Raw genomic sequence first — 21,162 nt, forward strand, 5'->3', positions numbered from 1 at the left:
TTAGAGAAGCTTCCTCACCCTTTCCCAACCCCTCAGGTCCAACTCACAAAGATGGAGACAGTCATCTGGTAGACACAGGATTTAAAGGGATATCCTCAAAGCAGAACAACCCCCACCAAAGGCTATCCAACAGAAATCACCGGAGACACATTTTCTCTTCTACCTTGCCCCAGTCAGCGGAAGAGGCTGGTGTAGTCGGTGAGCATCAGCTGGACGAGCTGCCCAGGGTAGAGGGCATGGGCCGCTGGGTCAGATGTCTCCTGCTCCGGTCGAAATAGGGTTGGTCCAAACACAATTCCCAGGTTGTGGGAGGTCATGCGGTTCTTGTCTGAGTGTGCTATCACCCTGTGGGCAAAGGCCAAGAGACAGGGCCATAGGGCAGCAGCCTTGCCACTGCAAACAAATCTAACCCTTCAGAGGTTTGAGGAAGAGTTCACTTTGGGATCCCTCCATGCCGCGGCTGAAGAAAATCAAGGAGAGAGGCTCCAGGGGGACGGAGATGAAACCAATGGAGAAGCCTTCAGGATACAACTTGAAGATACAACCTAGGATACACCCACCTCTTCCCAGCTTCAGAGACTGCCCTCTCTGAGAGTCCTCTCTGCTCACAATTTGGGAGGCTTTAATTCAAATGGCTATGCTCTCTCAGAGGTCACTGCCCAGGTCCAACTCCACCAAATAAATCATCCCTACTGTCCCAGTGAAAGACAAAGAAGCAGAGGGAAGGGAGAGGGTGAGATTTTCCTTATTTCTCTCGCAGCATCCCTGGGCTTGTCTTGGTCCCCAGTTCCCCATTTGATGCTGACTGAGCAAAAAGGCTTTGACTCTGGTAATATGTGCTCTGCACAGCGGTTGCTATTCCCTCCATCACCCACTAAACTTAGGTGTTTCCCTACCTTCACCCCATCTGAACACAGAGTCCCAGCTGCAGGCCCCATCCCACCCTCTCCCAACATGAACAAAGATGTTCAGTCTTCCTGACCTGCATAAATGCTCCAGGAGGTACTGTAGAGTGTCATGGTTGGGCTTCGGCATTGAGCTTATTAATTCTTGTATTTGAGAGAGGCGCTGTTCTGATTCAGAGAGTGCTAGAGAGAGAGTGATGGGAAGGGCATGGGAGTGAGGTTAGGGAAGGTGCTAGGGCAGGGTGGGTAAACTCACTACTCTTTCCCATGCTCGGTGAAGACATCATTAATCTATCACAGCTTTCTTTTTTGCTGAGCCCAACTGCAACCTTAGAATTCTTTTAAACTCAGCCCTCTAAACACTCAGCAAAACAACAACTGGAGTTGGCACATTAGTTGAAAGTTATTTTCCATCTCTGTGCTCAGGATGGGACAGAAGAGTATAAGGGAACCTCTACTCTATTCTTTATCACTCATGCTCCCCCCACTTCCCCTCCACCCCATATCAAGGGTATTGCCCAAGGCTCCCATCCTTTACCAAGGGCAGCACGAAAATGGGGCAGCAGCAGTGGGGGCACCAGAGGCTGGGGTAGCTCCCTGAGAAAAAGCTTCAGGGCTCCAGTGATCACATGAATGTCATCCCACTCAGCACTGTCCAAATCTAATCGGCCTTCTGGAAGGAGAAGGAGGTACAGAGGGGCTCAGAAATGGCCAGAGGGACCCAGAAACTGAGAGATCAGGAGTTTGGGAAAAGATTCAGTTAAGGCAGACCACAGGAATGCCTAAGGGGTCCACAGCGGGGCAAGACGGCAGAAATCAGGATGGGGACAACCCCCCAGAAGCAGGACATGGGGGAATCCACGGGGAGCAGGGATGATGTGGGTGACTTTTAAGGGTCTGAAGGGCCCTCCATGTAAGTACCTTGTCCTGGCTGTTCTGGGAACATGTATCTCCCATCGGAGGTGATTGCCCGCTCTGCAACATGTATAAGAAGAGATCAAGCACTAAGACATGTAGCTCAAGACAGAAGACGTCCCTTTTCTGCCAGCTCCCTCACTCAGAACCACCTGTGATTCTGATACATGAAGTTCTTAGTACCACACCTGCCCAGAGCCACCTCACCTCTGTCCACCAAGAAGCGAAGTTTCTGGACCACTGCCAAGTTCCCGCTCACCCGGTAAATGCCATCCACATTTAGACCTAGGAGATAAGGCAGGGAGCAGATAAGGATTCTTGCTCTAAAGTGTGTGCTGGTGAGGGATCTGAGGGTAGAGTGAAAAAAGGGCAGAAGGAAGACTAGGATGGGGGAGGTGGGGAGTTCTGGGCCTTGGCCTGTTAGAAGGGGAGATTCTGGGGTCTCTGGGAAAGTGACCTCTCTTATCCACAGCAGCAACGCAGAGCCGCACAAAGCTGGGCACAGTGTCCCCTTCCCGCTGGCACAGTGATTCCAACTGGCAGCCGAACACCTGGTCTGGGGAGGCACAGAGTGAGGTGGGAAGCCAGTGACAGCGTCACCCATGAAAGCTCTTTCTAGCACGGGTCTTCACCCCAAAGTTGGGCTGGCTCTCCTGCCTGCCTGTTCCAGGTCTGGGCAAGGAAGTATACCCCCTCCCCCCAACAATCAGCTGCAGCGGGGAAAAGCAGTGGTCTCAGAAGTCTGCTGATCTAGTTCTGGGAAGCTCTACTCTGAGCCTCGCTGAAGTTTTCTCATCCATGAAATGGGCTGATGCCGAGATCCGGAATGTAAATAAAAGTGCTTGCAAAAACACTAAAGCAAAAAAAAAAACAAAAAAAACACTAAAGCAGGCACTAAGAAGGGCCTTAGGTGGCCCAGCCCATCTCACCTCGGAGCAGACCCCGCTCCTGCAGGGTTTGCAAGGGCGGTCTCTTTGCGATAAGCCGCTTTAGTTTGTTTCGTACCCGGTTCTGCTCAGCTCCTTCCGGACACCGACCTGCGGAAGCAAGTGGAATCTGAGCATGAGAGCAGCCGCCACTGTGGCTCCGAGGAGCAGGGAAAAGCCCCCAGACCCCGCCCACCAGGCCTGCCCCTTAACTGGAGCTCCGACGGCTGCTGATCCGCAGCAGTGGCTTGGACACCGGCTCGGACTCCACTTCTTCGTCCTCCCCCGCGCTCAGTTCACCCAGCTCCGCAGGTCCCGAACCGGACAGACGCAGCTCCAGGGGGTTCTCTCGATCCTATATCAGCACAGCAAGATGGGCCGAATCAGAGGTTGGAAGAGAGCTAGGAGAGAAATCTGCACCCCCCCTTGCCAGCTGCTGGGGTCCCACACATCCCAGGCCCACCCCAGGGCTCTACCTGCCACCTTGTCCCTCACCACCCCACATCCTACAGTTCCTTCTCCACTCCTTCTGCCCGCCCAAGCCTCTCCCGGGTCACTGTCCTGCCACCTCCCACCCATCTCACCAGGCGCTCGATGACCGCCCGCAGTGCACAGTGCCAAGCGCGTAGCTCGGCCTCGTGGTCTGACTGCAGCAGGAACTCGTGGCCAGGGACCGTGCGGATCTGAGGGGCCCGCGGGGAAAGGGCTTGAGTCAGCGGGAAGGAGCATAAAGAGCAGGGAGGCCCAGCGGGAGACCCGTGAGGGAAACTGGGGGCGCACCCTCGGGCCGGGCGGGGCTTCGGGGATGAGCGGGAGAGCGCTCACGTGTAGGACGTTGCGGCGGCTGGACAGCTGGCGGCCATGGGCCAGGGCGGCCCCGCGCAGGTCGACGCTGCTTTCGGGTCGGCTACCCGCCGGTCCCTGGCGATCCGGGGAGAAACTGAAGCCACGGCGCTGTTCCCCTCACGGCCTCCCTCTCACCCGGTGGACTGCGAGGACACGGGAGGCTGCGCTCCTTCCTCTCGACGTGCCCTCCCCCTCCCCCCCCCCAACCCCGGTAGGCCTGAGGCCTGTAGAAGTTGTGCCGGAACCCCTCGTGCCCCCCGCTGCTCCCCTCCCTCACACTCACCCAGACGGTGCAGGGGACGGTCGGCGGTGGCTCTCGGTAGAACACCAGGCTGTTACCCGCTAGTACTACCCAAGATGGGCCCCAGTTCTTCCTGCAGGGGCGGCGGGGGCAGTGATAATAGTGCAGAGGTCATTTACATTCGCGTCCGCGAGGGCCCAACACTTGGCGCTACCCGCGGAATCCGACAGTCCCCGCCCCTGCTGTGTTCCCAGTTCTCACCGGAGCTTGCGGCCGCCCTGGGCGATCTTCGTCATGTTGAGCATGCCCGACCTTTCCACCTCCTGGCAAGAGGAAGGAAAGGTATCAATAAGCCACCCAGAGCCCCCCACAGTCACCATGGCTTTCCCCAGGGGATCTCCCAGGAGTGAGGTCCTTTAAAGTTGAGCGGGCGGTGCTCGGTAAGAGAGGATACCCAGAGAACGCTCAGAAAGAGGAAGACCTTTCTGAAGGGGCAAGAACTGGGGGCTGGGCAGGGAGGATCTTCACGTTCACAAGGAAACGGGAGACTTACATGGGGGTCGTCCAGGACCTGCGGCAGTGGCCGAGGGGACTGCAGAGCCGAAGGCTGGTCTGAGGGGTCGAGCTGGGAGGCGAGTCTGCAGAGGGAGGGTGAACCCTGGGGGAGGGGATTGGAGAAACAGGTGGAGGAAACTTTAACTTCGGAGTCCCTGGCTGTAGGGGGAAGAGGGGTGCGGATGTGGGGGTGTGAGTCAGGGGGTGTGGTGGGGTGCTGAAGAAGAATGTCTTGCATAAAAGAGAAAGTCTAAAACGATGGCTTTTCCTGCATGTGATGGGGGGGCGGGAATCTCACCTGGGAGTCGAAAAGTCCTGGCGTCCCTGTGCCAGATTCTGAGTCCTTTGCCTGAGGTTGCAAGACACCGTTGTCCTTATTCATGGTCTGTGGCCCCTCCATGGAGCCAGGGTTCTGGGGAGAGGGAAAGGCAAAACTCCATCCAGATGCCACCTCAATCGGCTCTCGACACCCTTCTTAACACTTTTTTGATTTGTCTGATCTTCTGAGAGTCCCAGTGAGAAAACATACTACTTTGGGGATCAGTAGGGGAAAGAAGGAGATTGAAGGGACAAGGGACAAGCAGGAGGGAAGGTCTCACCATCTCTCGGGTGCGAGTGTGGCGTGGAGGCTTCCAGGATTTGCAGCCAGTCAGCGAATTTATGTAGAAGCAGCGTCCGAAGTTGGGGTCCAAGTGCTGCTCCCAGGCGTCCAGCCTCTGCAGCGGGGGACATGCAGGGCTTGTGGGTGGGGACCGGGGACAGCGGCGAAGGTCCACCAGGTTGCAGTACACAGGGGGCTCTGACATGAAGGTCTGGGGTCTTGCCTGCAAGGAAAGGGGGAAGAAAGAGGTAGTTATTCTACCTGAGCCCCTCCCCGATCTTCTCTCTCCTAACCATCTCCTCCTCTCTCCCCCACCATTTTCTCACCACCACCTCCTGGCTGGGGTGACCCAGGTACTGAGGAAGAAACCCTAGTCTCCTGCAGCTGTTTTTTTTCTGTTTTTTTTTTTTTTTTTTTGACTCCCTCCCTCACAGTCTTTGCTTTTCTCCTCACTTCCTGTTGCCAACTTCCCTCCTCCCCCACCCCACCCCCACCAGAGGACCTCAGGAAAGGGGAACAGGCTTTCCGTGTGTATGGAGGGAGGGGTCAAGAGGAGCGTCCCACCCTCACATCCTCCAGAGTAAAAGGAGACAGAGAGGGGTCAGAGGCCCCTGCTAGCGGAGTGTGAGAGAGGAGGGGCCATTTTTCACCCACTAGTAAGTAAGAGAGAGGGGAGGGGCTGAATCTTCAGGAAGATCAAGGGAGTTCCATCTCTAGAGGAAACTTGCTGGTGACCTGAGCTAGCAAGACAGGACACAGCAAAAAACCCTGCCCTGGGCCAGGAGTCAAGAGGCTGAGAGACAAAAGCAAAGCTAAGCTGGCCTTTCAGTCCCTCTATCATTTTGCAGGTTCCACGTACCCTCAGGATCTTTGCTACTTGCTGTCCCTCAGCTAGAAGTCCTTCTCATCTCCTCATTTGTTTCAGGGCTGTCTCTCCTCATGCAGATTCAACTAAATGTCATTTCCTCAGAGATGCATTCCTAGACCACTACATTCATCCTCCACCACATTTAGCTTCTTGGTAGTGCTTTTTAGTACCAAGGGCTATCTTATTTATGTGTTCATTATCCCCATGGGAATCCCTTGACGGCAGAGATTCTGTCTGTCCTGTTTGCTAATGTGCCTAGAACTAAGCCCAGCAGTAAATGTCTGTTGACTGACTGCTCAGAAGAAGCACTATGACTCACCATGTTCGCATCGGCGTCTGTCAGCAAGTCTTCCTGGGAAAGGGATCTTCTACTTGGTCCTTCCTGGAAGGGCTTCAGGAGGCTTGGCCTCAAGTTGCTAACACTGATACTTCTACACATTTTAGGGGGAAGAGGAGGAGGCTGCTCAGATGTAGCCTGGGCTCTGCCTGGGGTTTCCTGACACAGGTGCATCTCCTCCAGGGAGCCAGGAAGTAACTTTGGCCCTGGAAACAGAAAAATGGGAAGAGTTGGGGGCAGGGTCCCCCCATGGGTCTTGGCTGGGTCCCTGATCTTGGGGGCTCACAGGGAAGACAAGAGCAGGTAGAAAATTACATGAGATGTAGAAGGCTTGAGACTAGGAAGGAGAGGCGATAGGGACACCATGGTGGGGATGAGGGGTAGGAGTAGAGGATTAGCAAAAGCTTCGGGGAAGGGGATCTTTCCAATAATTCCCAGAAGCCAGGGAGGTAGGAAGGTGACGGGGGAGGACTTACTCACCAGGAGTCCAGAGGGATTGGCTGGGGGTGATGGTTGTTGGGCTCTGGGAAGGGCTGAATTCCTCTGTCATGGAGGCAGCTGGGATGAAGATGGGGCGAGAGGTGGAGGGTGTTCCCAGGCGCCTTACCAACCACCAGTCTGAGTTGGTCTTTTGAAGCAGTAGGAACCTGTCCCCTTCAGCCAGAGACACCTGCCGGCCATCTGCCCCAGTGTAAGTGAAGGCGTACAGGGCACAGAGCTGGGATCCCTGAGAAGGGCTCCGGGTCCCCAGCCCTAGGTTTCCCTGGGTACTTGGCCACCACCCGCTCGATAGCATTGTCGTCGGTACTGTCACCTATGGGAAAAAGGGGTGAGGGAGGTCCAGAAAAGGATAGGAGTGGCTACTTGCAGGCAGAGAGACATGGTTCTAAGAGCAGTGTGGGGTAGAGGGGAAGAATAGAAAGCCTGGGGTAAGAGGAGAGGGTAAGGCAGAGGGCCTGAGTGGGGGTCAGTAAGAGGTTTTGGGGGCTGAGAAGTCCTGGCTGATGTGACTAATGAGGAAGTATGCAAGTAAGGTGAGAGAGGATGTGGTCAGCAGGGCTTCGAGACCAGCAAGGCAGGAAATCAGAGGAGGGGGTCTAGCTGGGTGATTTTCCTCCAAGTACCTTCTGGGGCCAATCAGAAGATCCAGGGACAAGAGGAGCTGGTCCTGGGTGGTGGTGGGACTCTTGAGCTGGACACAAGAAGATGAGGAGAAAGAATCAGGTCTGAGACAGAACACAGGCAAAGAGACAGGAGTTAATGAATGACAAAGATACAAAAATGTGTGACTATTAAATTTACACAAGCACCAATGTTTCTATTGCCAATCACCTCAGACCTAAAACTGCGTACTTCCTGTGCAGATTCAGAAAAACACAAAGACAGAGAAACAGAGTGCCAGAGAAATACTAAGACCAAGTTGGAGAGAAAGAGAAAGTGGCTGGGAGAAACACAGAGGGGTTCAGAGTTTGAGGAAGAGGTGAAAATACCATCCTCAATTTAGGATGTGTTTTGGGGAGCTGAGCAGCCTTGATATGATCCTCTGTACATAAGCCTCTTGGGTGGGACCATACTTTAGTGTGTGGGTTCATTCATTCATGCTCTTAGCAAGGATTGGCTGACCACCTCCTGCGTAAAAAGAACAGTGTCAGCTACTGGAGATAAGAGAAGGGAAGGAGATAGACATAGCCCTTGCCTTCTTGAAGCTTAAAGACAGATCTTAACTGATGACATAATAAATTTATTAATTACAATTGAATCAGGGACTATGGACAAGTAGTACAGGATGCTTTGACAGCTTATGGGGGTGAATGGGGGACTAATGTTAGCTTCTCCCTGGTGGAAGGTGGGAACTGACCTCCGCTGTCGGTTGCCAGAGCTTTAAACCCCACGCCTGTGCTTCCTCCTTACCTGACCACGCCTCTTTTCCCCTTCTCTCAGTCTCTCCACTGCGAGATGTGAGGATTTCTGTCTGGCTTTGGAGATGTTGGGTAGGGAGTGCCCCACCCCCTTGGTGACATCAGAGAGCCAGCTCTCCTCCCCACACATGATTTGAGGCCTTGAGGCCCAGGCTGCCAGTATTGGGATTCTGTCTCAGTGATGTCTTCCTTAGTTTGCTCTGTTTTCAACTTGTGGAGAACCTTACCTCTCAACTCTCCCTTTCCACTTCCAAAATAGTGACCAACTTTATTCATTTATCCATTCATCTGGTGGTTGTTAAGTGCTCAAATCTCATCCTCTTCTGCCTTCTCTGCCATCTCTCCTGCACTTTATCCTTTTCCTCTTTATTGGCTCCTTACCATTAGCTTTTAAACATATCCAAGTCTCTCCCATCTTTAGACGAACTTCCTTTTACTGTACTCTCCACCCTATCTCTGTCTTCCTTCTTACAGTCAAACTTCTTGAGAAAGTTGCCTAAATGGGGGTCTCCATTTCCTTTCCCCTCACTCCCTCACCTTTGCAAGCTCACTCCTCATAGGGTCACCCCTAACTTTGCAGGGACACTCTGCAGTCCTTATGTTGCTTGACATCTCAGCGACAGCCAACACAGTTGACCTTTTCAGCAGTTCCTTCTCTGTTGCATAAGGAAGGACTTTGCTTGCTTCTTAAACTCCAGAGGTCTGTCTGAGATCCTGTACCCTTTGCATTCTATACACCATAGGTGATCTTATTCTCTCCCCAGCTCAAATGACCTCCATACGTTGCTGGCACCATATCTCTGGTCCAGCTCTTTCTCTGGAGCTCCAGTCTAATCCATTGTCCACTGAAAAACTCCACTTGGGTTTTTCATAGGTACTACAAACATAGTATGTTCCGAACTGAACTTGTCAGCTTCCCCCCCAAATCTGTTTCTCTTCTAGTACAACTATTAAGTTAAATATACTTATTTATTTTTGGCTGTGTTGGGTCTTTGTTGCAGTGCACAGGCTTCTCATTGCAGTGGCTTCTCTTTGTTGTGGAGCATGGGCTGTAGGCACGCGGGCTTCAGTAGTTGTGGCTTGCGGGCTCTAGAGCGCAGGCTCAGTAGTTGTGGCACATGGGCTTAGTTGCTCTGCGGCATGTGGGATCTTCCCGGACCAGGGCTGGGACCCGTGTCCCCTGCATTGGCAGGTAGATTCTTAACCACTGTGCCCCCAGGGAAGCCCCTATTTATTTATTTTCTTTTTTGGCTGCACCATGCTGCTTGACGGATCTCAGTTCCCCAGCCAGGGACTGAACCCGGGCCATGGCAGTGAAAGCCCGGAATCCTAAAATCTAGGCCACCAGGGAACTCCCAAGTTAAATTTAAATTTATAAATATTTATTGAATGCTTACTGCCATACGTGCCAGGGCAAGGACCATGTGCTAGGCATTGTCAATTAAGAGGTCCTCTCTTGGGGAATTCCCTGGCGGTCCAGTGGTTAGGACTCGGCTCTTCCACTGCAGGGGGCATGGGTTCCGTCCCTGGTTTGGGAGCTAAGATTTCTCATTTTTTGGCTTGGCCAAAAAAAAAAACAGATGCCCTCTCATAACAATTAAAATACAGTGTGATAAACACTGTGATAGGGGAAATACTATCATCTGTTGGAGTACATAGAGGATGTACCCAATTGCCCATGCCAGAAACCTGGCAGCCAACCTTAATTTCTCTTGTTTCCTCACCACTCACATTTAATTGATTACTGAATCTTTCCAACCTGCCTACTTCCTTTAATCCCTACAACTACTGCCCTTTTCAGCCCAGATAATATGACCTTTGAACTAGTCTCCTTGCATATAGTTCTACTCCTCTCCAGTCCATTCTTGGCACAGCAGCCAGAGTGATGCTTCTAAAACATAAAAATGGCCTGCCACTCCCCTGACTTAACCATTCAAAGGCTTCCCATTTTCCTCAGAGTAAAGTCCAAATTTTACAGTGTGGTTTACAGAGCCTTTCTCCTTTTAGCCCAGTGTTTTCACACTCCCCACCACAAACTCCATACTCCAGCCACACACTACTTCCTCACATTCCTAAACAGCATTGAGGTCTCTGGTCCTTTGCATAAGTTGTTTCCTCTGCCTGAAACACTTCCTTTCCCCACTCCTACCAACCTCCACCAGGCTAACTCTTTCTCATCAGCTAGGTCTCAGTTGAAAGGCCATTTGCACAAGAAGGCCTCTCTTAACCCCTTAGAGTCGGGTAGGGGTCCTAACTAGGAGACCCTACAGCAGATTTCACATTCCCACATTATAACTTTCATGACACGTTAAAGGTTATTTGACTTTCTGACTTCCCAGGAAGTCTGTGAGCTCCGCTAAGGCAGAAGCCTGTTATCTATTTTGTGAATAATCGTATCTTCAGTGCATTGTATAGCACAAAGTAACCTCTCTGTACCTCAGCTCGTAAGTACAATTAGGTATTAATTAATCTTAAAGGTATACAAAGATGATTAAGAAGGGTCCCTTTCTCACTTACTGATACGTGCTTCCTTGAATAACGTATACTTATTGACAAACTCTTAGCCTTCTTACTCCGCCTCAACTTACCTTTTTCCTTTACATGCTCCCTTCCCTTTAAATGAGATTGCCTGGCTGCATATGCGCTTTAGAATGGTATTAAATCAATATTTAATAGTCACATTCTTTTTTGTTAATAGGATATGTACCCTAATTTTTATTGTGTCACTAACGTAAGTTTATCATAACTCTCAACTCTAAAACTCTGATTCTTATGAACTCGAATCGAGAGTCAGCCATGGCGAACAGCCGCTATCATGACGTCGCCACTTCAGCAAGATGACTGGGGGCCTCGGTTTCCGTCACCGCCCGTGGCCTGAGTTACAGGATTAAAGCGCGCCGAGCCCCACACGTAAAGGTCTCCTCGGCCCTCCCACCAAAAAAGTGCTGCTCTGGCACAGTATCTACTGCCTCTCCGTCTCTATGACACTCTTTTCCTGTTTCCTAGTGTTGCATGATGGGAGAAATAGTCTACTTTCCGGGAGTCTGGCCGGGGGAAAGGCCACATTCGGAACTCCATTTCCCGGCGTGCTTCGCGGCGGTCGCTCATCCCACTGGCGGGAGACCGGTTCCGGTTGCGTCAGCGTGGGATCCGCGGCGAAATGAGGTTGTTCGTGAGCGAGGGCGCCCCGGGGAGCCTGCCCGTGCTGGCCGCCGCCGGGAGGGCCCAGGGCAGAGCGGAGCTGCTTATCAGCACTGTAGGCCCGGAAGGTAGTCTGCTGGTGCTGGTGGGCGGTGGATGAGCCGGGCGGGACTGAAAACACGCCGACGACCACCCTACAGTTGTCTTCGTCAACCCCGCCCCCGTCACGCACTCCCGTCAACCTTCTCCCGCATTATCCTTGGGCGCCTCATCCCCTCTTTCTTCCCAGTCGTACCTTTCATCCGTCACTTCCCTTAATTACCCTCAATGTACCCTTCTCTTGCCTTCCCTCCTTCCTCTTCCAGGACCTCGCCTCACTCTAGTGAACCTCTTTCCCTTTTCCAACCTTCTCCCACCCCTATCAGGCAACCCCCCCACCACACGTCACTCACATGATAACCGCCAGGTTCTCCTTTGTCGTTCTTAGGAAACCCTGCTTTCCTTTCCTAAGCACACAGAGACACACATACTCTCTTCGGTTTACCTCTTCTCATTCCCAGCCATCTGTTTGGGTGACTCTTAAGTGGTTCTCTTGTCAGTCCTCCCAGTTCTCTTAATTTTGTTCTCCCACTGTAGCTCAGATCAGTCTCAGATATCCTGATTACTTTCAGTTGTTCCACTTCTTGGCTGCAGCACTACCCCAGTACCACCACCTCCTCGCTGCAGTCCCCATCTGTTGTTTCCAGCTGGCCGTCTCAGCTGAACACCTGCTGGTCTCTCCAGTTCATTCTGGACCCACCCCCTTTCAGTGCTCCTATCCTGGACCCTCTCCGTGAGACTGCCCATCCCCCCCCGCCCCCCGCCATAAAGTTGTCCCTCTAAGTTGACAAAGCATTTCTTTTCTTTTCTCTGTTTTTCACCCATCTTCCTCTCCCGGGTCAGAGTGTGTGGTCCCGTTCCTGACCCGGCCTAAGGTTCCTGTCTTGCAACTGGATAGTGGCAACTACCTCTTCTCCACCAGTGCAATCTGTCGGTCAGTACTGGTTCTTGATGCAGGGAGGTGGCTGAATAGAATCAGGGATTATTGTCCTCTGTGTAGCCTTGTTTACAACCACTGTTTCACTGGGGGGTGAGAAATGGGCTTGACAAATGGGCCCCTTTAATTCTACCTCTGTTGCTCTCTTCCTGGGTAGATACTTCTTTCTGTTATCTGGCTGGGAGCAAGATGACCTCACCAACCAGTGGCTGGAATGGGAAGCGACAGAGCTGCAGGTAGGACTGAGATGTGGGGAATGGCAGGCAGGCTCTTGCTCTGCATGGCTGCCCTGACCCGTGTCTCCTGCATTTTAGCCAGCTTTGTCCGCTGCCCTGTACTATTTAGTGGTCCAAGGGAAGAAGGGAGAAGATGTTTTTAGCCCGGTCCGGAGAGCCCTGACTCATATTGACCACAGCTTGAGTCGTCGGAGCTGTCCATTCCTGGCTGGGGTGAGTTGGGCCTTGAGATGGGTACTGGGAAAAGCTGTATGATATACGAATTAAGAGGGAAGACTGTATTCAGAGTTCAGAACTTCCAAACTGCCACTTACTAGCAGTGTAAACTTTAAAACTCACAAAAACACTTTAAACTTCATTTTTTTCACCTTTGAAGTGAGGGTAATGTATTACTGTCCGCCTCAGTGGGTTATTGTGAAGATTAAGAGAGGTAATTTAAAATGCTTAGCACAGTGCTTGACACATAGTAAGTGCTTAGGAAATGTACGATACTGTTATGTCAATTGGGAAGAACCTGAGTGTCTCACCTGTGTACTTCTTCTTTTCTTTCCTCAACAAAGGAGACAGAATCTCTAGCTGACATTGTTTTGTGGGGAGCACTATATCCATTACTCCAAGACCCGGCATACCTCCCTGGTGAGAACTGTGCATATCACTTCTCCACCAGCCCCAACCCCAGGAGCTTGGTGTCGGGGTTACAGAGTGGGCAATAGAATATTGAGGACCCATTTTGATGTGTAGCTTGACAGGGCAGCTATAGCAGAAAGGTGGCTGAGGGAACTGGGAAAGGCAGCTGGAGAAACTTTGTGAAGAAGGGGAGGAGGTCCCTTCCCGCCTGCCCATTCTTGGTCTTACTGATTGCCTCTTTTCTTCCATGCCACAGAGGAGCTGGGTGCCCTGCACAGCTGGTTCCAGACACTGAGTTCTCAGGAGCCATGTCAGCGAGCTGCAGAGACTGTGCTGAAGCAGCAGGGTGCCCTGGCCCTCCGGCCCTACCTCCAAAAGCAGCCCCAGCCCAGCTTCCTTGAGGGGAGGGCTGTCAGCAATGAGCCTGAGGTTTGGAACAGAGCAGAGGGGTCCCCACAGAGCCTCAGTGCGTGAGGTGGTGGGTGGCTTGGAGAGGGACTTTGAGCATGACTGCTAACTTTTTCAGTTCATGGAGAGCAAGGAGAAGAGTTCTTTACTCTACGCACCCCCCCCCCCTCACCTGGTGAGGGATACTGTCCACTCTTCATAGGAGGAGGAGCTGGCTACCCTATCTGAGGAGGAGATTGCCATGGCTGTAGCTGCTTGGGAGAAGGGCCTGGAAAGCTTGCCCCCTGTTCAGCCACAGCAGAATCCAGTGTGAGTAGGCACACATGAGTGGGGCTTGGTTTCTTACGTGGAAATTGTTGATAGAGCCAATACCTGCCTGTCGAATTCTCTTTGCTGACCTTTGATTTTCTGTCCTCTCAACATCTTGGCTAATACTTTGGATATACTGTCCATCAGTCCCATCTGCACCCATGTTTTCAGCTACTTTCTGTCTACTGATTGCACCTAAATCTGTTTTTTCCAGTTCACATCTCTATTCTGAGCTCCAGACATAGTTGTCAGACTATCTCCTAGATTCCTCCACCTCCACTGGCATTGCAAACTCAACGTGTACAAAACCAAACCTATTACCTTCCCTGCCAGCTTCTCCTTCTCCTTCATTCACTTGTCTTAGTGAATGACTCCCACCTTCCACCTAAAATTCCAGGCCAGAAATCTTGGTGTCATCTATCTATACCCTTCTCTCATCTCTGCTTGTATCATTTGTTCCATTACCAGGTTATTGATTCTAACTCCTAAAGAGTCCTTGTATCCATCCCTTCTCCCTGTCCTCACTGCTGCTACCTGAGATTGGGCCTCACCATCTCTTACCTTCTCCTTCCGTGCCATCCCATGCTCCACACTGCCACCAGAATGGCTGCTTAAAACTGCCTATGTTATCATCTCACCTTCCTTTTCAGAATTCTACAGATGGTTTCTCTGTGTAGTTCATAAGGCCTTTCATGATCTGGCCCCTGCCTGCATGCTTAGCGTCATATTCTGTTACTCTCCTGATAGCTAAGATAATATTCACACACATACGTAGATTTTTCCATTGAAATGAAATGTCTGTAGTTCTGAACATGTTGTTCAATAAAGATTTAAGTGTCCACTCCTTGTCAGGCCCTGTGTGCTGGGAACTGGGTCTACAGAGGGGAACGAAACAGATAAGACTGTCCTCTCATACCACTTTGAGTCTAGTGGTATAGACAGGTGTTTAAAAAAAACTGTCACTCATGAAACTAACACAACGTTGTTAATCAACTATACTCCAAAATAAAATTAAAAGTTAAATAAAACCTGTCACACAAAGGTGTAATTATAAATTTTGGTAAGTACTATGAAGGAAAAGAACAGGATGCTATGAGAACATATCACAGGAGATTAACTTAGAAAAATGGCATTTGACCTAAGACTTGCAGGAATTCCCTGGTGGTTCAGTGGTTAGGACTCCACGCTTTCACTGCTGAGGTCCCAGGTTCAGTCCCCGGGTGAGAAACTAAGATACCGAAAGCCACGCAGCATGGCCAAAAAAAAAAAAAAAAATAGGGAACTAAGACTTGCAAGATGAGTAGAGTTAGGCAAGGGTAAGTCTGGGGGAAGGGTGTCTCAGATAGAGCAAGCATCGTGTTTGGTTCTTTATAAGGAATTTCTAAAAGGCTAGTGGCTGGAGACTGGTCAGTCAAGGGGCAGTTGGGTCAAGATGAGTTTTAAGAGGAAGGCAGGCTGAGATCATATACTGTCACACCTTGTTGTTTTTGCCCATGCTCTTCCTTCTCCCTGGAATGCCTGCATCTTACCTACCTGCTGTACAGTTGTTCAAGAGACCAGTTCTATCATTTCTTTCTCTGTAGAGCTTGTGAGAGTTTTAAGTGCTTCATCTTCTGGGAGCTTCCATTGTCATATTATGTTGTAATTGTCTCTTTTTAAACTTTTTTTTTTTTTTTTTTAATTTTTGGCTGCGTTGGGTCTTCATTGCTGCACGCAGGCTTTCTTCTAGTTGTGGCGAGCGGGGGCGGCTCTTCATTGCGGTGCGCGGGCTTCTCATTGCGGTGGCTTCTCTTGTTGTGGAGCACGGGCTCTAGGCACGCAGGCTTCAGTAGTTGCGGCGCATGGGCTCTAGAGCCCAGGATCAGTAGTTGTGGCGTACGGGCTTAGTTGCTTCGCGGCATGTGGAATCTTCCCGGGCCAGGGCTCAAACCTGTGTCTCCTGCGTTGGCAGGCGGATTCTTAACCACTGTGCCACCAGGGAAGCCCTATAATTGTCTCCTTACATGTCTGTCTCCTCGCTAATCTGTAAGCTTATTGAAGGCAGGGCCTCTCTCTTCTTTTATGGTACACATTTTCTAGCACAGGGCCAAGCATTTGGTAGATTATGATAAAATTTGAATGAATTAATGAAAGTTTGTTCATTCACTGATTTTGAGTATTTCTTTTGAGTACCTGTTGAGGATTGTTTTAAAGGTAATAAAGAATAGGAGATAGATTTTTCTCAGGTGTTTATACAGGCTAACATGTTTAAATGTGTACTTAGAGGAGGAGACAATTGACTAAAGACCCTAGAGCCAAACCAGGCTATCTTCTGTGCTTTTCCTTCTGACTGAAGGACATCCCCAGTGTCTTTTTTTTTTAATTTTTTTTTTAAATTAAACTTTTTATTTTGAGATAATTGTAGATTCACATGCAGTTGTAAGAAATTATACGGAGCATCCCCAGTGTCTTGATCAGGCAAATTCCCACCCATTCTCGAGGGCCAACTCAAGTAGTTCTGCCTCTGTGAAGTCTTAGTCTTAGGCCGGAGATACTTGCCTTCCTTCAAGCTCCTTGGGCACTTTGTACCCCTCATCGCACTGATCCAGTTAGAAGTTGTCTGATAGAACGTAACCCTCTTGAGGGCAGAACCCTGGGCGTACTCTGTGGTGGTGCATATCTGCCACCGTAGTAAGCACACTCAAGATGAGAGAGACGTTACAAGGTGACAGAAAAGGAGCACCACAGAATGTGTGGTACAAGATGCTTATGGACTCGGGATACAAGGATGACTGGGTGGAAGGCCGGTTGCCAGTAAAGAAAGGCTTTCCTGAAGGAGCTGATTTCTAAGCTGGATTTCAGAGAAAACTATGGTATTCAGTCATGGGGAGAAAAGTCAGTTAATCCAGGAGAAAACAGTGAGATCTTTCTCAAGGAAATGAGCTGTAAAATGTTCCAGGAAGTAGATGGAACATCTAACTGGATATATAGCATGCAGCTGGGAAGAAGGGTAAGGTTAACATGAGGTAATCATTGGAGTCTCTATTAGCAGAAGAGATTATGGGACTTGGTGAGCTCGCAGGATGCCCAGGGTTGAAGGACACGGTAAGTGATGGTAGTCAGCAATTGTAGATTAAGAATGGTTGGAAGTAACGCAACATTGTAAATCAACTATACTTCAATAAAAAAAAATATTAAAACTGAAAAAAGAATGATTGGAAAGATGAAAGGAAACCTGGTGAGGTGTCAGTGCCAGGGAGGGGGGTGAATACAAGACGTGTGCAGCTGAGCTTTCACTGGTGATGAAGCGTGAAAAGAGAAGAGCAGACCGAGTGACTTCCGACAGCAGATTGAGTGACATGACTAGGAATGATCCTGGGAAAGTGGGGAGGAGAGGGTGGCTATGAAGGCAATGGCTGGTTCCTGCTGGTTTGAGTCAGGCCGTGAGGAAGTGACAGATACGGGTTAGGGAGGGAAGAGTCAAGGGATATGAGAGGACTTGGGAAGGCTTGTGTATGGGCTGGCGAGCTGTAAGCATTTCAGGTAGTGAGTAGAGGTAATGTTAACATAGCACTTGGGAAGAAGGGAAGAGGTCAGTGCTGGGAACGCGTTTTTGGGTGGCACTGCGTCTAGGAAGTCAGCAAATGATGTTAATTTTTTACACAATCTGTGGTTGGACAGATCCTGGGGAGAGTTGTCAATATCCCAGAGTTTGGAGCCTGGGAATGAGCTAAAGGAAAAGGAGTACTTAGGGTAGTAAAGAGAGACAGAGCTCAGCGTCAGAATGAGGCTTCTTAGGAGCAGTACACGAGGCTTGGTTGCTGTGGGCAAGGCCCTGTATTTGCAACCGTAGGGATCTCATGGCTTTTGGGGGAGTTTATGCTCCAGTGGATTCGTGTGAGGAAAGACTTCAGATGGACGTGAGCCTGTTACAGTAGAACAGATGCATCTGGGTGTTCTGTGCACTTTGGGTCCCTCTTGACCCTCTCTTCTCCTCCCTGGACTGTTCTCTTCCTCTTCCCTACCAGGTTGCCTGTGGCTGGGGAGAGGAATGTGCTCATCACCAGCGCCCTCCCTTATGTCAACAATGTCCCCCATCTTGGAAACATCATCGGTTGTGTGCTCAGTGCTGACGTCTTTGCCAGGTGGAGCCAGCTGCTGGGGGAAAGCCCTGAGGGAGCAGTGGGCCCCAAGGGAATAGGAGGCCTCAAGGGGGGAAGCCGGAGGGATCCTGGGTACATGGGAGGGGCTGAGATGGGGCCTCATGATCACCACATTCCTTCCCAGGTACTCCCGGCTCCGCCAGTGGAACACCCTCTATCTGTGTGGGACAGATGAGTATGGTACAGCGACAGAGACCAAGGCTATGGAGGAGGGTCTAACCCCCCAGGAGATCTGTGACAAGTACCATGTTATCCACGCCGACATCTACCGCTGGTTTAATATCTCGTTTGACATTTTTGGTCGGACAACCACTCCGCAGCAGACCAAGTAGGTTTCCTCTAATCAGGCAGAAATGGAGAGTGGGAGCAGTGGGAATATCTAGGAGACAGAAAGAAGGAACCAAGATTGTTCCCCGCCCCCCACCCCCAAATATCCAGATATTGTCCTGAAATGTGTCCCAGGCATTATTACGGGGATTCATTGTGTGCAGAAGCCTGACCAGGGCTGAAGGTGCAGCTGAGGGAGGGAAGAGACAGGACTTAGGCTCATGGGAAGGACCTGCCTTCCCTCTACCGCCTCCCTTCTCTTCCTGGCCGCCACTGTCTCAGGACAGCCCCTCTCACTCCTGTGTTTATAGCAAATACACTCATTTTCCTCTGCCTGATTATCGTCCTCATAAAAACTGCATAGTAGACAGGCTGCCAGCTGAGAGTTCTGTGCAGTTTAGCAGCACTCTGATTTAATTTTAATTTTTAGGACATATCAAAGAACTAAACAGTCCTATTATCCTTTTGGAGATTTTTGTTAATGAAGAATACAAAACAGATCTGTATTTTACAAAAGTAAATTCTAGAGCGGTGAGGAAAGAGATCGTGTGGGGAGTTGGGCAATTTATGTGAGGTGTTTGGGCTCATCAGTAAACTCCCTACAGATGACTAAGTGGTCTCTGACTGATTTCTTTGGCACTTGGACTGAATGGGTTTGGATTCTGGGTGGAGTGGCAGGAGGGAGGGGTGCACCACTTCCTCTGACTTCCCCCGGTCCACCCCTCCCCTGTCCCTTGCTCACCTCATCAGAATTACCCAGGATATCTTCCAGCGGTTGGTGGCCCGAGGTTTTGTGCTGCAAGATACTGTGGAGCAACTGCGGTGTGAGCACTGTGCCCGCTTCCTGGCTGACCGCTTTGTGGAGGGCATGTGTCCCTTCTGTGGCTATGAGGAGGCCCGGGGTGACCAGTGTGACAAGTGTGGCAAGCTCATCAATGCCATCGAGCTCAAGGTGAGAGGAGGGTCTCCTGGGAGCCCGGAAGGAGACAGTCTCTAATCTTAAGGGACTCCCAGTCTGGTCCGCCTCAGGTTCTTTTTTTTCTTCCTTTTTTTTTTTTTTTAATTGAAGTATAGTTGATTTACAGTGTTGTGTTAATTTCTGCTGTACAGCAAAGTGACTCAGTTATACAAATATATACATTCTTTTTTATATTCTTTTCCATTATGGTTTATTCCAGCTTATTGAATATAGTTCCCTGTGCTATACAGTAGGACCTTGTTGTCCATAGGATTTTTGTTTTAGCATTCAAGACCTTTCACCAGTGGCTCTTCCTACTCTGTCTTGGCAATTCATCACTCAGTTCACTGCATAAATACTTACTGAGCATTTACTATGTGCTTGGCATTGTGCTGGAAAATCGACAAGTTGAGTTCATATTACCCTACCTTTGCTCCTGCTTCATACCACCTGATCTGCATTTGTTTAGTTCTTTCTCTTTTCCATATATGCCACCTTTACTTCTACTCCATGTTTATTCATTTGGTAGTTCATTCATTCATTCATTTATTCAACCAACTTTTTTGAGTCTTTAGGGTAGTCACAGTTCTAGGTGTTGAGGATGTAGCAGTGAACAAGACAGATTTTTATCTAGTGCGGGAGGAAACCAACACTAAAGATAGAATAGAGTTACTCCAGGGTAAACTGCCTGGAAGATGTGGTGGAGGGTGACTTCTGGGGGAAGAGTTGAGCTGGGTGATTAGGGAAGGCCTCTCAGAAGTAACATTTGAATTGAGAGTTTAACTGAAGAATGAGAAGGAGCCAGGAGGTGATGAGTGGGGTTAAGAGTGTTCCAAGCAGAAGGACCAGGAAATGCGAAGACCGGAGGCAGCAAAGCGCTGAAAAGGGGAATTGAAAAGGCCAGTGTGGCTCATAGTGAGTCGGGGTGGGGGTGGATGGGTGGTGGTGGATTGAGACAAGGTCAGAGAGGTAGACAGTGACCCGATTTCCAGGGCCCAGTCAGCCATCTGGGAGTGGAATGGCACGCTGCTCTGTGGATAATGGGTAGGAGGGAAGCGAGAGAGAAGGTGGGGAAACCAGTCTGGAGGCCAGTGGTAGCTCAGAAATGGGATGACGATAGCTTGGACTAGGTTAATAGCAGTAGAAATAGCGGGGTGGGAGGGGGGAAGGATTTGAGATATGTTTTGGAGGCAGACTCTATAGAACTTGATAGACTGCAATTCGGGGTGATAGAGAAGTCAAGAGAATGACGACTTGTATGCTTTTAGCTTGAGCAGCTTGGGCGGATGGTAGTACTATCTATGAACACAGGCAAGATTGGGTGAAGAAGAGCTTTCCTGTGGAATTCAGTGATACTATTTGGGTTTGTTAAGTTTGAGGTGCCTCCTTAGACATCCAAGGAGGGATGTTAGGTAGGCAGTTGATAGAGGCATGTGGAGTTCAGGAGAGAGGTACTGAGAGTTATAATTTCTCACCTTCAAAAACCCAGATCAAAACTCATTCAGAAGCTTTCATTGGTTAGCTCCACCTGTTTACTCCTTTCGCCATCATCCTTCAATGTTTGTATAGTCAAGTTGTGCCATGAAAATGAGTATTTCTTGACATTTTGCCATGTGAAAACCTGTGCTTGTTTCTCACGCAAGCCCTCTCTCCCTGATTGATTGTAACTTCCTCAAGGAGAGGAACCGTGTGTCTTCTCTTCGTTGCTCTTTCTGCTCCTCACACAGCTGCGTACAGTGCAGGGCTCTGGGTCTAGCCTGTGCTCAGAGAATGCTTTTTCCTATTCTTTGGAGTGAAAGGACACAGATGTGAAACTCTGAGTAGCAAATGTTGTGCTATGCAAACCTGAGTCTGCAAGTTCAGAG

The 21,162-nt window shown here is 50.1% G+C and overlaps 2 protein-coding genes across 8 annotated transcripts in view; one reads left to right on the top strand and one right to left on the bottom strand.

The window, feature by feature from the left end:
• Positions 1-11,999, bottom strand: ARHGAP9 (Rho GTPase activating protein 9). Of its 4 annotated transcripts, XR_009521213.1 has the most exons (20): positions 11,799-11,999; positions 7,319-7,386; positions 6,675-7,008; positions 6,177-6,400; positions 4,988-5,212; positions 4,687-4,800; positions 4,387-4,491; positions 4,095-4,156; positions 3,876-3,966; positions 3,527-3,667; positions 3,331-3,429; positions 2,960-3,101; positions 2,750-2,857; positions 2,278-2,376; positions 2,028-2,105; positions 1,827-1,880; positions 1,444-1,578; positions 983-1,088; positions 561-692; positions 211-345 (listed from the first exon to the last, which is right to left on the bottom strand). XR_009521213.1 is itself a non-coding variant. In XM_060025067.1 (19 exons), exons 1-19 carry the CDS (start codon positions 11,806-11,808, stop codon positions 174-176), a joined length of 2,367 nt encoding a protein of 788 aa, XP_059881050.1. In that variant the 5' UTR covers positions 11,809-11,988; the 3' UTR covers positions 1-173. The 4 variants fall into 4 exon arrangements, 3 of the variants coding, with proteins under 3 accessions (XP_059881050.1, XP_059881052.1, XP_059881053.1); XM_060025067.1 differs by lacking the exon at positions 561-692 and having other exon boundaries at positions 1-345; positions 11,799-11,988; XM_060025069.1 differs by lacking the exon at positions 561-692 and having other exon boundaries at positions 3-345; positions 3,572-3,667; positions 11,799-11,977.
• MARS1 (methionyl-tRNA synthetase 1) overlaps positions 11,126-21,162 on the top strand; it is an 18,248-nt gene continuing 8,211 nt past the window's right edge. Inside the window, exons 1-10 of one of the 4 annotated variants that reach the window (XM_060025064.1) lie at positions 11,243-11,382; positions 12,197-12,287; positions 12,448-12,526; positions 12,605-12,739; positions 13,087-13,162; positions 13,410-13,582; positions 13,764-13,870; positions 17,878-17,994; positions 18,137-18,340; positions 19,090-19,291. In XM_060025064.1, the coding sequence (XP_059881047.1) occupies positions 11,274-11,382; positions 12,197-12,287; positions 12,448-12,526; positions 12,605-12,739; positions 13,087-13,162; positions 13,410-13,582; positions 13,764-13,870; positions 17,878-17,994; positions 18,137-18,340; positions 19,090-19,291 (1,293 nt within the window). In that variant the 5' untranslated portion in view covers positions 11,243-11,273. Of the gene's footprint in view, positions 11,383-12,196; positions 12,288-12,447; positions 12,527-12,604; positions 12,740-13,086; positions 13,163-13,409; positions 13,583-13,763; positions 13,871-17,877; positions 17,995-18,136; positions 18,341-19,089; positions 19,292-21,162 lie in introns of those variants that run through there. The other 3 variants (XM_060025063.1, XM_060025066.1, XM_060025065.1) reach the window with 3 other exon arrangements.

This window comes from Delphinus delphis, chromosome 11 (assembly GCF_949987515.2).
Source record: "Delphinus delphis chromosome 11, mDelDel1.2, whole genome shotgun sequence".
Lineage (NCBI taxonomy): Eukaryota > Metazoa > Chordata > Mammalia > Artiodactyla > Delphinidae > Delphinus > Delphinus delphis.